Source organism: Staurois parvus, unplaced genomic scaffold, assembly GCF_062004578.1.
Source record: "Staurois parvus isolate SC_StPar_1 unplaced genomic scaffold, SC_StPar_1.0 ptg000601l, whole genome shotgun sequence".
In the NCBI taxonomy this organism is placed as follows: Eukaryota; Metazoa; Chordata; class Amphibia; order Anura; family Ranidae; genus Staurois; species Staurois parvus.
The window spans coordinates 2135171-2150133 of NW_028318397.1; the positions used below are offsets into that span (position 1 = coordinate 2135171).

Below are 14963 nucleotides of genomic sequence, written 5' to 3' on the forward strand. Positions count from 1 at the left end.
TTTCAAAGATAATGGTAAAAAGAACAAATATAGAAAATGAATCCCCCCTAATGGGGGCTCAGACAGCAATAAAAATGGACAGGTGTTTTAATCCATCTCCACTTATACTTTAACACATACTGATCTCTCCATTTTTTTTATCCAATATTAAACAACATGCATGCATAATTTGTTGTTATTTTATTTTTTTTAAAAACAATCCTGATCTGCTCCCAGCTTCACTATATGTAAACTTTTTTAATTCAACTACTGCAGAGTGGTTTCTCTCAGATCCAGTAGGGCCTTGGTCACAATATACAGTTGTGTTCAAAATAATAGCAGTCAGACATCACTAACCTGATCAATCACTGTTTTTGGTAGAAATGATATTTCTACATGGCAAATAATTTACTAGCAGGTGTAGTAGAGTAATAGAAATCCAACAGACCCAACAGTCATGACATGCATGCTGCTGATTCTGTGTAATTGAATCACTAATTGAAAGGGGCATGTTCAAAATAATAGCAGTGTGAAGTTCTATTAGTGAGGTCATTCATTCTTTGAAAAACAGGTGGCAATTATTGCCCTTATTTAAGGAAGGAAGGAAGCAAAATGTTGTACATGCTGGTTACAGTGCATTTCTCTCTGAAATTCTGAGGAAAATGGGTCGGTCCAGACATTGTTCAGAAGAACAGCGTACCTTGATTAAAAAGTTGATTGGAGAGGGGAAAACATATAAAGAAGTGCAGAAAATGATAGGCTGCTCAGCTAAAATGATCGCAAATGCTTTAAAATGGCAACCAAAACCTGAAAGACGTGGAAGAAAGCAAAAAACTACCATTCGTACGGATAGAAGAATAGCCAAAAATGGCAAGGACTCAGCCAACAATCAGCTCCAGGAAGATCAAAGAAGGTCTAAAGTTACCTGTGAGTACTGTTACAATTAGAAGATGCCTATGTGAAGCCAAGCTATCTGCAAGAAGCCCCCACAAAGTCCCACTGTTGAAAAAAAGACATGTGCTGAAGAGGTTACAATTTGTCAAAGAGCATATTGACTGGCCTAAAAAGAAACATTTTGTGGACTGATGAAAGTAAGATTGTTCTTTTTGGGTTTAGTGGTCAAAGACAGTTTGTCAGATGACCCCCAAACACTGAATTCAAGCCACAGTACACTGTGAAGACAGTGAAGCATGGTTGCGCAAGCATCATGATATAGGGATGTTTCTCATACTACGGTGTTGGGCCTATTTATTGCATACCAGGGATCATGGATCAGTTTGAATACATCAGAATACTTGAAGAGGTCATGCTGCCTTATGCTGAAGAGGAAATGCCCTTGAAATGGGTGTTCCAACAAGACAACGACCCCAAACACACCAGTAAACGTGCAACATCTTGGTTCCAGACCAACAAGATTGACGTTATGGAGTGGCCAGCCCAATCCCCGGATCTTAATCCAATAGAAAACTTGTGGGGTGACATCACAAATGCAGTTTCTGAGGCAAAACCAAGAAATAGAGAAGAACTGTGGAATGTACTCCAATCATCCTGGGCTGGAATACCTGGTCACAGGTGCCAGAAGTTGGTTGACTCCATGCAACACAGATGTGCAGCAGTTCTCAGAAACAGTGCTTATACAACTAAATATTAATTAAGTGATTCAAAGGAAAGCAAAATCTTCAAACATTTTTCAGTTTATATAGTGAATGTTTGAGTTTGTAAAGAAGAATACAAACACTGCTATTTTTTTGAACAGTCTAATATTCACTTTTCTTCAATTTTTTTAGAGGAACAACACAAATTTGATATATTTTTCTTCACATTTTGATTTGGAATGGAATGTGTAGTGTTCCCAATGCATTTGTGTGCATGGAAATAAAAGCTATTAGAAGGATTTTGAGCTTTATTCACTTTTTTCAATATCCTGCTATTATTTTGAACACAACTGTATATGCATAATAACTGATAGAAAATGCATAGATTTGAATTGCATGGAATATTTCAGTGCACAAAGCAAGGTCTATAAAGACATGGATGAGCGAGTTTGGGGTGGAGGAACGTGACTGGCCTGCACAGCCTGACCTCAACCTGATAGAATGCCTTTGGGATGAATTAGAGCGGAGACTGCGAGCCAGGCCTTCTCATCCAACATCAGTGCCTAACCTCACAATGCAATTCTGGAATAACAAACATTCCCATAGACACACTCCTAAACCTTGTGGACAGCCTTCCCAGAAGAGATGAAGCTGTTATAGCTGCAGAGGGTGGGCCAACTCAATATTGAACCCCACAGACTAAGATTGGGATGCCATTAAAGTTCATGTGCATGTAAAGGCTGGAGTCCCAATACTTTTGGCAATATAGTGTATATTACTATAGAAAAGTGTTTATGGAGAGCAGTTGATGTAAAACCTTTTAAAACTGCAGTTCATTTCAAAGGTCATATACAGTAACTGTAAAGAGTTGCATCAATTTCCATGGCTTTTTTTTAGCAACTGTATTTCAAAGTAATACACTAGATCCATGAATATGTCATATTAGCATAGCAGCGGATCTCTACTAGTAGAATTTTGTAAGAAATTTCTGAATCTCCATGGTCCACAACACAAAGCATGTAATAGTCACCGGAGATTGTATGTGACAGAGCTAGGGAAGACATTTAACGTTTTCAGTGGTGTTTATATGTCTTGTTGGATGCAGTACTAAATGTGCCTACCTTTTAAAAGCAGTGCTAGAATTCTAGAACCTGGGACACCCACTGCAGAACAAAGTGCAACTCCAGCCACATCGATCTTTACTAAATTCTTCAGGCAAAATAAAACGTTACAGTATAGAATTGGGTGACAAATATTCACAATGCCCTGTTTAATCTATATTCCATTCATTAGACTGCTGGGTACTACTGTGAGCCTCAAAATCCTGGTGCTTCGGCTTTGAGAGCTGCCACTTTTAAACAGTGAAGGGATCATGATATTTACAGTCCCTCTCATCTTTTCCATTCAAATAAAATGTTTTGTTTTCTGTGAACAGAATACAAATGTGTTTTGTGAATGGACTGATTGTTTCCCTATACGAGAGACACAGTTCTCATACCCACAGCGCTGGAAGTGTGACACTGACAGTAATGTCCAGCAGAATAATGAATGGACTATAAACAGTGGTGATGTGAACATTTAACATCTAATTACGAGAGATACCTTTTTTTTTTTTTTTTGCTTTAATAATTTATGTAGATCTGAAGTTCCACATTAATCTGTAGCGTGGCTTGTAGCACACCAAGATGAAAAAATAAGTGAGGTGGTTTCATGATCCTTATGTCATCTCTTCTTATTCCATTCTGCTTCCAGTCTACTGTGTTCCCCCTCTTTGATCTCTCACTATTACTCTGGCTCTTCGCTGTCAGTTGATACTGCAGGTCAAAGAATAAAAGGTACCAAAAAGGACAACCTAAAATACCCTGCAATGCCACTGCTTCCACGACACCTTATATTATACATCCCTAATTAAGTAAGTGTATACTTGAATGCCTTTCATTTATAATCCTCTTTGGGTCAGATCTGAGTGTAAGAATATTATCATTTGTTCCCTGAATAAAATGAATTGATTTATATGAGTGATTGTTACGATACTTTCATAAATAGGAGAACATTACCAAAATTAGAATGGAAGTAAAGGCAAAACCTAACTCTAAACCTACTCTCAGCCACATTCTAAGCCTAATTTATCTAGCCCTATAAAGAAAGAAAAAAAAATCTCTATACTTACCTGTTCTGCAGCCACTCCGGTCTCCAGCAATGCCCTCTGTGTGCAGGAGACAGCTGACAATGGCTGAGAAATGCCTGGAAAGTGATGTCACCCGCAGAGTTACTATGGGGCTTCTGTTGTCGGCTGCCTCCCCTACACACTGAAGCTGCAGCTGACAGCTCAGTGTAGGACCGGACCAGAGTGGCTGCAGAACAGGTAAGTATAGAGATTTTTTTTTTTTTCTTTATAGGGCTAGATAAATTAGGCTTAGAATATGGCTGAGAGTAGGTTTAGCGTTAGTTTACTTCCACTTTAGGCATTAAAAGCATATTGACGGATTAAAAAAGAAATACACCAGAAGTAGATAAAAGTTAACTATGTTTAAAAAAAAAGTGCAACAGTAAATAGCTTCAAACATGCGTGGGACAAGCACAGATCTATACTCAGACAAAAAAAAGTTAACCAAAAAAACCAAAAAACAATAAAATAAAATGGGCAGATTCGATGGACCACTCATACTTTTTCTGCCATCACTTTTTTATGTTTAAAAAAGTGCGAAAGAAATCTGCATTGTGAAATATGGGAAAACATTCAAAGACAATCTACCAGCATCCCTGCCATGTGTAAATATATAAACTGTTGGTGGTAGGTTGCTTTGATGCACTCAATTTTGAATTTGAAAGGTAGTAGAAAGTAAATGAAATTGCTGGGTAACTGCTCTTTGCACGGCTAGAAAAAAAGGAGTACAATTTTCCACTCCACCAGAATTAAATGACACCTATCAGATCTGAACTAGGCTGCATAAATGAAATGCATGTCACACATCTTATCCTGGGATCCTGGAAAGATAAGTGCTCAAATATATAAGTTCTAACACTTTATGGTGAAATAGGAAGGTGCAGATCAGCTTTTTTCATAATTGGTGTAGTACCACTGTATTGTGGGACTCCACAAGGTATCGACAAAGATATTTTTATGTACGTGCTGGCAGTTTCTGGTTTTGGAACTAATGGATGTACCTTCAAAGAACTAGCCAAAATGTGAATTATACCGTCATAAATTATAACTGTGCAGGTTTACATATGAAAATGTTATGATTTCTGCCATATTTAACTTTTCAGTTAAAGTGGCAAAGGGTAAGCTGAAGTCTAATCCGTGAAATATTGTCAAATGCCTGGTCTTGCACACTGCCTCCCATCTCTGAAATGTTTAAAATGCTGCTATGGGCAAAAAAAAAAAAAAAAGAATAATCTAAGCCATCACTAGCATTAACATAGCTGTCTTTGTTTTTCGAAGGCCTCTTTCACGTGCGTGACAAGGGAGGTAAAAACAGACAGTTGATCTATATTTTCACTGCCCCCAAATGTTTTTCTTGGAGGCCGTGGAAAATTTAATTTGCTGAGTTTCACAGGCCACACTGCCTGTCAAATTCACCCACTGGAGTTATTGGGACTGCACCACAACCACGAGGCAAACAAAAGTCCTCTTAGGAATGAAAAATAAAGTACTCATTTAAAAGGCGTCAGGATCGCCTCCTGAACATCTGGAGGATAGTGAGTTACTGCCCTCTGAATCTACCTGCTTGTTTGAATGAGCCCTCATTCACTCCTATAACACAACTGTATTTCATGTAGATCCTGTCAGCACATTTTTTTTTTCATTTCCTTTACCAGACCAGGCTGTCCTGACATTCAACAAACCATTTAACACTGGCGGGGGTGCCTACAGGGGTCACATTTTAGTCATATAGCTAAAAACCTTTATCCCAAAAGGAGAAAATCTGTTACTGTAACTGACTTAATTTGTTAGTTATTTACAGTCCATCAGTGGGGGAGTAAGTGTAATCACTCTAAGGCTAGGTTAACACCTATGCAGTTTGTGTTTGATCCGTTTCTGCATTGCATTTTGCTTTGTGTTTTTGATACTTTTATTTTTTTCTTGTTGCTAGGCAGATTTAAAATGCATCAAAAACACATCAAAAATGCACTACATGCTTTTCTGCAGCATTTCCATTGAAGTCTATAGAACCAAAAATGCTACTTTTTGCATTAAAAAAATCCCTGGCTCTTTCCAAAAAAACGTACCGGGTGAAAACACTGAGATGTGAACGTGGCCCATAGGAAATCATGTTACATGGACTGTAGTGCGTTTCTGCAAAATGCTGTGGAAAATACTTAGGTGTGAACCGAGGGTAAGACAGGGAGTGTTACTGGCCAGATAACCGGTGAAAAAAAGGGATACAACACCAAAAAAATTAAAAAAAAGAACAATAAGTATCAGTAAAGCGAACTACGATTGATTTACCAAAGCTGAAGAGTGCAAAAACTGGTGCATCTCTGCAGAGAAACCAATCAGCTTCCAGGTTTTTTTGTCAAAGCTTAACTGAACAAGCTGAAGTTAGAAGCTGATTGGCTACCATGCACAGCTGCACCAGATTCTGAGTGCTCCAGTTTTAGTAAATCGCTCCCTAGATGTCATTTTTGTTCTAGGGTTTGAATACTCTTTACCAGTTTCAGATTAGTCTTGTAGCGGTCTACATCATTATTAAGTATAGAGTCTATTGATGAGATGCAGCATTCATCAGACTTTAGATGACCCCTAGGCACTGATTCATGTTAATGAGTAAGTTGCATTTAAAATAAGCTAATTAAGGGAGGACATAGGCTGTAAATCTATTATAAGTAGGCCTGCACAATTAAATGTTAAAGAAGACTAATGACAATATTGATCACTGAAGGCCACATTGGCTTCTAATCACATCATGCATGCACCCAAAATAGTCATCCTTTCCTCATGGGTATCTGCACAGGATCAGCACGAAAAACCTGTCAGCTACTAAATACCACAATGCTAAGCATGGGCTCATGTGATCTAATCATCTAACCCAGGGGGTCATCCATTTGAAGGGTCAGAACCATGGATTTAGTACGGACACAAGTAATGGTTTCTGTAAGCAGTTTCTGAATGATACCACCTGTATATGAAAAGCGAGTCTATCTGATATATGAAAAATAATAACATTCTTACAAGGTGTCCTCATACTGTAACTGCATTTTATGTTACTTTCTACATGTGATACATATTGTATATCCCACAGTCTGTGTCCACTACATTTTTATAGCCACAAGTGCCAGGATATATCCATTCACTCTCCATCGTTTTATTGCAAGATTAGTGTTGTACCGGTTTTATCTCTGTTTATCCAGTAATACGTTGAAGTATATAATAAATACAACACTACACTTTCAAGTAAAATGAATCGTATTCACATATATTAAATAAAATACATGTTCTAACACTGTTTAACTAAAACTATTTTATACCTAAAAATAAAATTAAGTTCATTTTACATTCTAAAATATTGCAAGCCCCCTTTATTAATTAGCAGGCTGTGCCATATAGTGAGTTTGACAGGAATGTGAATCCTTTCTCCATTTTCAGTCCCATTTCAATACATTTTCTTTACCAGTTATATCAGTCAGTAAGCTTTGGCTTGAAATTCACAAATATATTGCTGAGGCAACAATGGTAAAATGTTTAAGGCTTGCTTGTCTTTGTAGTTCCGTAGTAATCTTCCAGTCAGCTGACTTTGCAGTTATATTCCATCATTTGGCTCAAGTTTGATGATTCTTTTTTCCATGCTGCTTAAGGCTGCTTGTGAATAATCCCTCAGCATCATATCTGGTGATACATAAACATAAATATAAATTATTGTCAAACTGCTTCACCTCTCCCCTTTACATAATTCAGTGTCCTACTATCCAACCTGGTGAAAAGATTTGAATCATACCATCTCATTCTTTAGTGAAGAGATTAGAAGAGGAACTTCAAAAGTTAGTATACCAGTTTTGCATTGCAGCATTTTACACAAATCAAAAATATTTAGTTTCATTTTATTACTGCCCAACTGTGTAACGTTTGCTGGCCATTCATTATAAATTATAATTCCAGTGAGTTTCTAACTGCACTGTAACGCAACAAAGGCATCCAGCAACTGCAGCTGCCCAGCTTTACTAGTAGCAGGACATGAATTCTAGATTTCAGCTGCAGCACCAGCACCATCAACTGGCAACACATGGTACCATGGCTTCTGCAGTTTGATAAAGAAATTCCAGTGAAGACTGAGATTGAGCTCTGCAGTCACTTTTGCAGCAGTTGTTTTCTTATTCTGGGTCACAATCCTGCGCAATGTCCTTTTGCCTCTGTCAGTTGACAATATTGACCGTGCTTATGCTGATCAGACGACATTTTCCTAGACACTGTATATGCCGTCATAACGTTTTATATTGTATCCTGAGACACCGCAAATATTTGGCACCTTCAGTCACAGAGGCACCAGCTAAGCGGCCACCAACAATTTGCCCTCTTTGAAGCTCAGTAAACCAGCCAATCATGTAGCGTTTCCATATAAATACCAAGATATATTTCTGTATGAATTTTTGGTTTACCATGACTATTTGGGTTAAGCTGGCACAATCCCCTGCCAAGACATAACCCTGCCCAGCTCAGCCTCTGCTTTTTTTTTTTATTATGTAGACAATGGAACAAATACAAAGCATATCTCAGTTTTGTAGCAAGCAGTGAGGAAAAAAGAGGGGATGGATCCCTGTGTTCTCTGACGTACTACAAGTTTTAGAGCTTCAGCTACAGCTTCAAAATATTCTGGATCATCAGCTAATCACGTGGATAATGCTGTAAACATCTTTGGGTTAAAGGCTGAAAGAAAAAAAGGTCGCAAGTGAAAGGCGTTCATTGTAGGTTTGTTGGGCTTACACAAAGAATAAGAGAGGGTAGAGGTTCATAAATATGCTGTATCACCCAATATATGGTTTCTGCCCAGTAACCAAAAAACATGCATACAAAAAAGCAGGGTTATGAAAAAGAAATTCACAGAAAAGTGGTTACATCATGGACAGAATGCGATACTCAGAATAATTCCCAAAAATTATGCTTTATTACACAATAATTATAGACAATAGGGTAAATACCCTGGTTCACCATCACCTCAGTATGAGATAATACACAAAGACCTAAAATCACATAAAAGCAACATCAAGACCGGTCTTAATATAAATGTGCTGCACATGCAATGACAGAAACCTGTCTAGTGCATTTGCAGCACCAACACATTGGTTACACCACCAGCAGGGGGTGTGTCAAAAAATTGTACCGTCAGGTATAATACTGTACAGCGCTATGCAATAATGGCTGATAACAGGCACCATATATTAATAAGATTACCCATAACCCAATCAAGGCAATGTGGGTGAAAAATTGGAAATATAAAAGGGGGTACGGATGCTCCTATAATAACAGGATGATGGAATGATAGCAATGCAGCCCCTATGTAAGGCACGAGTGAATGGTGAACATGTACAGATTCACAGTGGACATGCCCATATGTAAAGATGCAGAGTTATTCATGAAGGAATCACTGTTGGTATCCTTAGTGAGATTAAGATGATAAAGATGGCAGGGTCCTGCTTCATGGGGTTTCTTCACTGCAACGTGTGGACTATAAACCACCTTAATATAGATGATAGTATGAAGCCTGCTAGGTCCTCCGTCTCTTGTAATATATAATTGGTGCCTTGCACCTGGATAGTGAATCATATTGTCCCCATCCTGCAATAAATTGATGACAAATGGACAGTCAATCAATATATTCTTGCAGATGTATGTGTAGAGTGGCGAATAAAAGCCTTTTCATCTAGCTGTGTGACAGTTCACTCACCACCTGAGCCATAGGTGATACTTTCTGGAAGTTTCCTCCATCTAGATTACCAGGCATAGTCCCGGGAACAGCTGCTAACATCGGAAATGTGACTGGTGGGCTCCGTTCTCCCCTTGGTGCCTGTGCAGCCTTGCACAGCTCGTGGCACACAAATATGGCCGCTTCCCTGCTGGTCAGCGTGTATGGCGTCAATGTGTGTGACCGGAAGTGACGTATCTGACGTGTGTGTGACGTCAACGCGTTTCGCCGATGGGCGTATCTCACTCGGCTTCGTCAGGACCAATGAGACATCTGTCTTTCAGCTTCCTATTTATGCTGGGCTCAGTACCGCCCATATATGCAAATCGATTGCTGGCAATCATTCTCAATGGGAAAAAGAGCTAATTACTTACCAAGACAGCTGGTCATATAACTCAATTAAAAGAGTAGACACCTGGGCACACGGAGAGGGAGGATAAATTTCCTACTTTCTTATGTCATTAAGAGGGATCAAATGTTTGCTACCAAACCTCCCACAAGGAGGCGCTGCTAATTTATAATTCTACACACTTGACTATTTTTCTAAAAATACTTGGAGATCACATTCAATATTCAACCCTTTTGGGAATAGAGTATCAAGTTTGTAAATCCAATATTTCTCACGTTTTAATAGTTCTCTATCAAAGTCACCTCTCCTCTGAGGGAAATTTAGTGCATAAATACCTTTCACTTTAGTACCCTCTAATTTACCTCCATGGCATTTAGCATAATGCTGAGTTAATTGCTTTCGGGGTCATTGGACCTAATATCTCTAAAGTGTTCACCTATTCGTACCTTAAGCTGCCTTTTAGTTTTACCAATATACATTTTTTTACATGGACAGGTCAACATGTAAAGTACTCTGGCTGTGGAACAATTTATAGGACTTTGAATTTAAAAGTGAGCTCTATTATTAGAATCAGTGAAAATGTCTGTATGATCCACAAATTTACAAATTTGACATTTTCCACACCTATACATCCCTTTTGTACGTGACTTCAGCCATGTTGGTTGTTTTAATGGCTGATAGTCAGAGTGGATAAGAAGATCACCCAAATTTGGTGTTCTTCTTGCTACCATTAGAGGACGTTCACCTACAATTTTACCAAGATTAGGGCACTGTGTAAGGATCTTCCAATGTTTTTCTAATATTTGTTTAACATCCCCCCATTGTGCTCCAAACTGGGTTATCATCCTAACTGGTTGTATAACTTGTTTCTCCTTCTCTTCCTTTTTCGGGGACAATAACGTCTTACGATCAGTCTGATATGCCCGTTTTCTAGCTTTTCTAATCTGAGAGTGAGAATATCCCCACTCCCTAAACCTTTTATAGAGGTCATGTGCCTCTATCCTAAAGTCATTAATATTTGAACAGTTTCTTCGACACCTCAGAAACTGTCCAACTGGAATCTCGGTAAGCAATGAACGTGGATGATAACTCCTGGCCTCTAGTAAGGTGTTAGCTGCAGTTGGTTTTCTGAATGTTTTGGTGAGGAGCCTGTCACCTTCAAGTCCAAGTTCAAGGCAGGAAATACGCCTTTCCTCAAAGACATACGCGAGTCTAATATTGAAGGAGTTTTGGTTTAACTCCTCCAGAAAAAGTTTTAACTCCTCCAATGATCCCTGTTCTGTCCTCCTTATGTGTTAAGGTACATAGCTTGACAGACAGCTAAACCTTTCTCGGCAATGAGTTGACAAAGAAGCAACATCCAACTTTGTCTTTATTGCAAAGATATAAGAGGTGAAACTGAGGAACAGAAAATAAGGCGCTTAGTAACACTGTCTGCCATGTGACAAAGCATATTATACATTACAGTAAGGCAATGCACATATAAACACATGTAAGACATGTAGGTTACATAAAACACAGATGCATAAGATATAGACATGTGTGTAGACGTACCGACGATGCTATTGTGAACCTGAATGTGAGGGTTGGATCCTACCAGCAGCGTGGTTACCACAGGAATGGAGTCTGTGATGAGGAAATGGCTGCTATGAGCAGGGCTGATGATGTAATCAGAGTTCATAGGCTACAAGCTATGGAAGCTGAAATGGGTCAAACTTCTACTGTGAAAAGATGCAGTGTATACAAACAGCCACTAGATGGAGCAGTTACACAATGAACAGAGAATTACAAACTGATAAGGCATACTAATAATACCTAATTAACAAAGAACAAATTGCTGAAGGCATGACAATCCCCTCCACATGAGGAAAACATCATCAATGTATCTCAACCAAATCTGAACATGTGCAAGAAACATTGGTGATCTATAGACAACCTGCTCCTCCCAGAAACCCAAGTGCAGACAGGCATAGGCCAGGGCCCATGGTGCCCCCATACTCGTGCCTCTAATCTGTTGGTAAAAAGTATTATTGAATTGAAAAAAAATTATGTTGCAAAGCAAATTCCAGTAGCTCACTTATAAACTCATTTTGTCCCCCCATATTGAGATATGATTTATCGAGGAAAAATGAAGCCGATCTTAGTCCACATTCATGTGGAATAGATGTATATAATGATTCAACATCTATTCCAACCAAAATGGACTTCTCATCTATCTTCAGATTTTCAATTTTGGCTAATACATCTTTAGTATCTCTAACATAGGAAGAGAGGTTAGGAACCATATCCTTGAGAAACAGGTCGACATATTTAAAGGGTTAAATATTGAATGTGATCTCCAAGTATTTTTAGAAAAAAATAGTCAAGTGTGTAGAATTATAAATTAGCAGCGCCACCTTGAGCAAGGTTTGGTGGCAAACATTTGATCCCTCTTAATGACATAAGAAAGTAGGAAATTTATCCTCCCTCTCGGTGTGCCCAGGTGTCTACTCTTTTAATTGAGTTATATGACCAGCTGTCTTGGTAAGTAATTAGCTCTTTTTCCCATTGAGAATGATTGCCAGCAACCGATTTGCATATATGACCGGTACTGAGCCCAGCACAAATAAGAAGCTGAAAGACAGAGGTCTCATTGGTCCTGACGAAGCCGAGTGAGATACGCCCATTGGCGAAACGCGTTGACGTCACACGTCAGATACGTCACTACAGATACGCATTGGCGCCATACACGCTGACCAGCAGGGAAGCGGCCATATTTGTGTGCCACGAGCTGTGCAAGGCTGCACAGGCACCAAGGGGAGAACGGAGCCCACCAGTCACAGTCCAGATGTTAGCGGGTGTTCCCGGGACTATGCCTGGTAATTTAGATGGAGGAAACTTCCAGAAAGTATCACCTATGGCTCAGGTGGTGAGTGAACTGTCACACAGCTAGATGAAAAGGCATTTATTCACCACTCTACACATACATCTGCAAGAATATATTGATTGACTGTCCATTTGTCATCAATTTATTGCAGGATGGGGACAATATGATTCACTATCCAGGTGCAAGGCACCAATTATATATTACAAGAGACGGAGGACCTAGCAGGCTTCATACTATCATCTATATTAAGGTGGTTTATAGTCCGCACGTTGCAGTGAAGAAACCCCGTGAAGCAGGACCCTGCCATCTTTATCATCTTTATCTCACGAAGGATACCAACAGTGATTTCTTCATGAATAACTCTGCATCTTTACATATGGGCATGTCCACTGTGAATCTGTACATGTTCACCACTCACTCGTGCCTTACATAGGGGCTGCATTGCTATCATTCTATCATCCTGTTATTATAGGAGCATCCGTACCCCCTTTTATATTTCCAATTTTTCACCCACATTGCCTTGATTGGGTTATGGGTAATCTTATTAATATATGGTGCCTGTTATCAGCCATTATTGCATAGCGCTGTACAGTATTATACCTGACGACATAATTTTTTGACACACCCCCTGCTGGTGGTGTAACCAATGTGTTGGTGCTGCAAATGCACTAGACAGGTTTCTGTCATTGCATATGCAGCACATTTATATTAAGACCGGTCTTGTTGTTGCTTTTATGTCTTTGTGTATTATCTCATACTGAGGTGATGGTGAACCAGGGTATTTACCCTATTGTCTATAATTATTGTGTAATAAAGCATAATTTTTGGGAATTATTCTGAGTATCGCATTCTGTCCATGATGTAACCACTTTTCTGTGAATTTCTTTTTCACAACCCCTCTTTTTTGTATTGTTGGGCTTACACCCCAAGACTAAAAAATGTGTAGGGAACATGAAAGACACTAGCTATTCATGGTGAAATAAGCCAGTTTAAATAGTCTGGCTAGCCTACATCGTTCGAGCTATCAAATCAACAAAATATACCTTAGACTGTCTGCATCCAGGGTCATACATTCATACACATGCACATGTATATACAACCATGTGTACCAACAGACAGTCACTGACACCTTTCGGCGGTTGTACGCAGTAACCTTGGCTCCCTGGCAGGGAAATATGCCAGAATTTTAAGCCATAGAGAAAAAGAAGCCCATGTGTATGGCCTAAATCGATCTACTCACCAATAGATGGTGTAGCATGGCTGTGCTGATCTGTCATTGTCAGTTGTTTTTTTCCTATCCAACAGCCACATGCTAATACTATCAATTTTGGTATCTGTGTTTTTTATGGATGTTTTTTTATGTGCTTTAGGAAAAAAGACAGCCATTAAGTTAAAAAAGTTTGCTGTTGATTATAAAATTATTAAAATATATCTAAAACCAAAACATTTCATTTTAGTTTTGCATATAATAGAGAATGATTAAACATTTTTTTTCAGGTGACAACTGCAAAGGTTTGGATTGCCCAGCACTTTGTCTCAGTGGGTAAATCTCCCCAGATAGTACACAGATAGTATTTAAAATCGAACACCATGATTTCACCACTTACCACTCTATCCAAAACTAAAAAGGTTTTGGCTTTATATATACTTTTTTTTTTTTTTTTTTTTTTTTAACTCTGTTCATTGTATTATAACAGTTGTACAATATTACAATTGTGTACAAATCCAGTGTGGACATATATAAAATACAAAGTGACAAAACAATGGATCATGACAAACCAAAATCAAAAGTGTAAACACTGACATCCTTGAGTGGGATATTTGAACGCTTCTGTATTTCCAAATGAAGCATCTATCTACAATTCAAAATAAGTGCAGATTTACAATTTAGGTCCCAGACTACAGAGACTTTACTATTTAGGTCCCAGAGTTTATAGAGACTTTATACCCTTTCTAGGGTAATCTTTCCTTCCATGCATAACTTTCTCATATAGCTTTAATAGTTTCTACTTGGACATGCTGAAGAACGGGGGGTGAACATGTGGAACCAATGTAGCGCTACTCACTTAAATAAACATGTGAACCAAAATACCTAGTGAATAAATATCAAATAAGAAATAAATATCCACTAATGTGAAATCATGCACATAAAACATATATGTGATTAAACCTAAATCACTAAAGTGAACATAATCATATCAACTAAAAAATATAACGTGCTTATTGCAAATGAATATATATATATATATATATATATATATATATATATATAT

The 14963-nt window shown here is 38.4% G+C and overlaps 1 protein-coding gene and 1 long non-coding RNA gene across 3 annotated transcripts in view; one reads left to right on the forward strand and one right to left on the reverse strand.

Moving 5' to 3' along the window:
* The window catches only part of LOC149449848 (uncharacterized), a 52543-nt gene that overhangs the window by 12274 nt on the left and 25306 nt on the right, over positions 1-14963 (forward strand). The window lies entirely within an intron of this gene.
* Positions 6759-14963, reverse strand: part of NAB1 (NGFI-A binding protein 1) — a 72026-nt gene continuing 63821 nt past the window's right edge. The window contains exon 7 of the mRNA XM_089692711.1: positions 6759-7404. Within this exon, the coding sequence (XP_089548837.1) occupies positions 7319-7404 (86 nt within the window). The 3' untranslated portion in view covers positions 6759-7318. The remainder of the gene's footprint in view (positions 7405-14963) is intronic.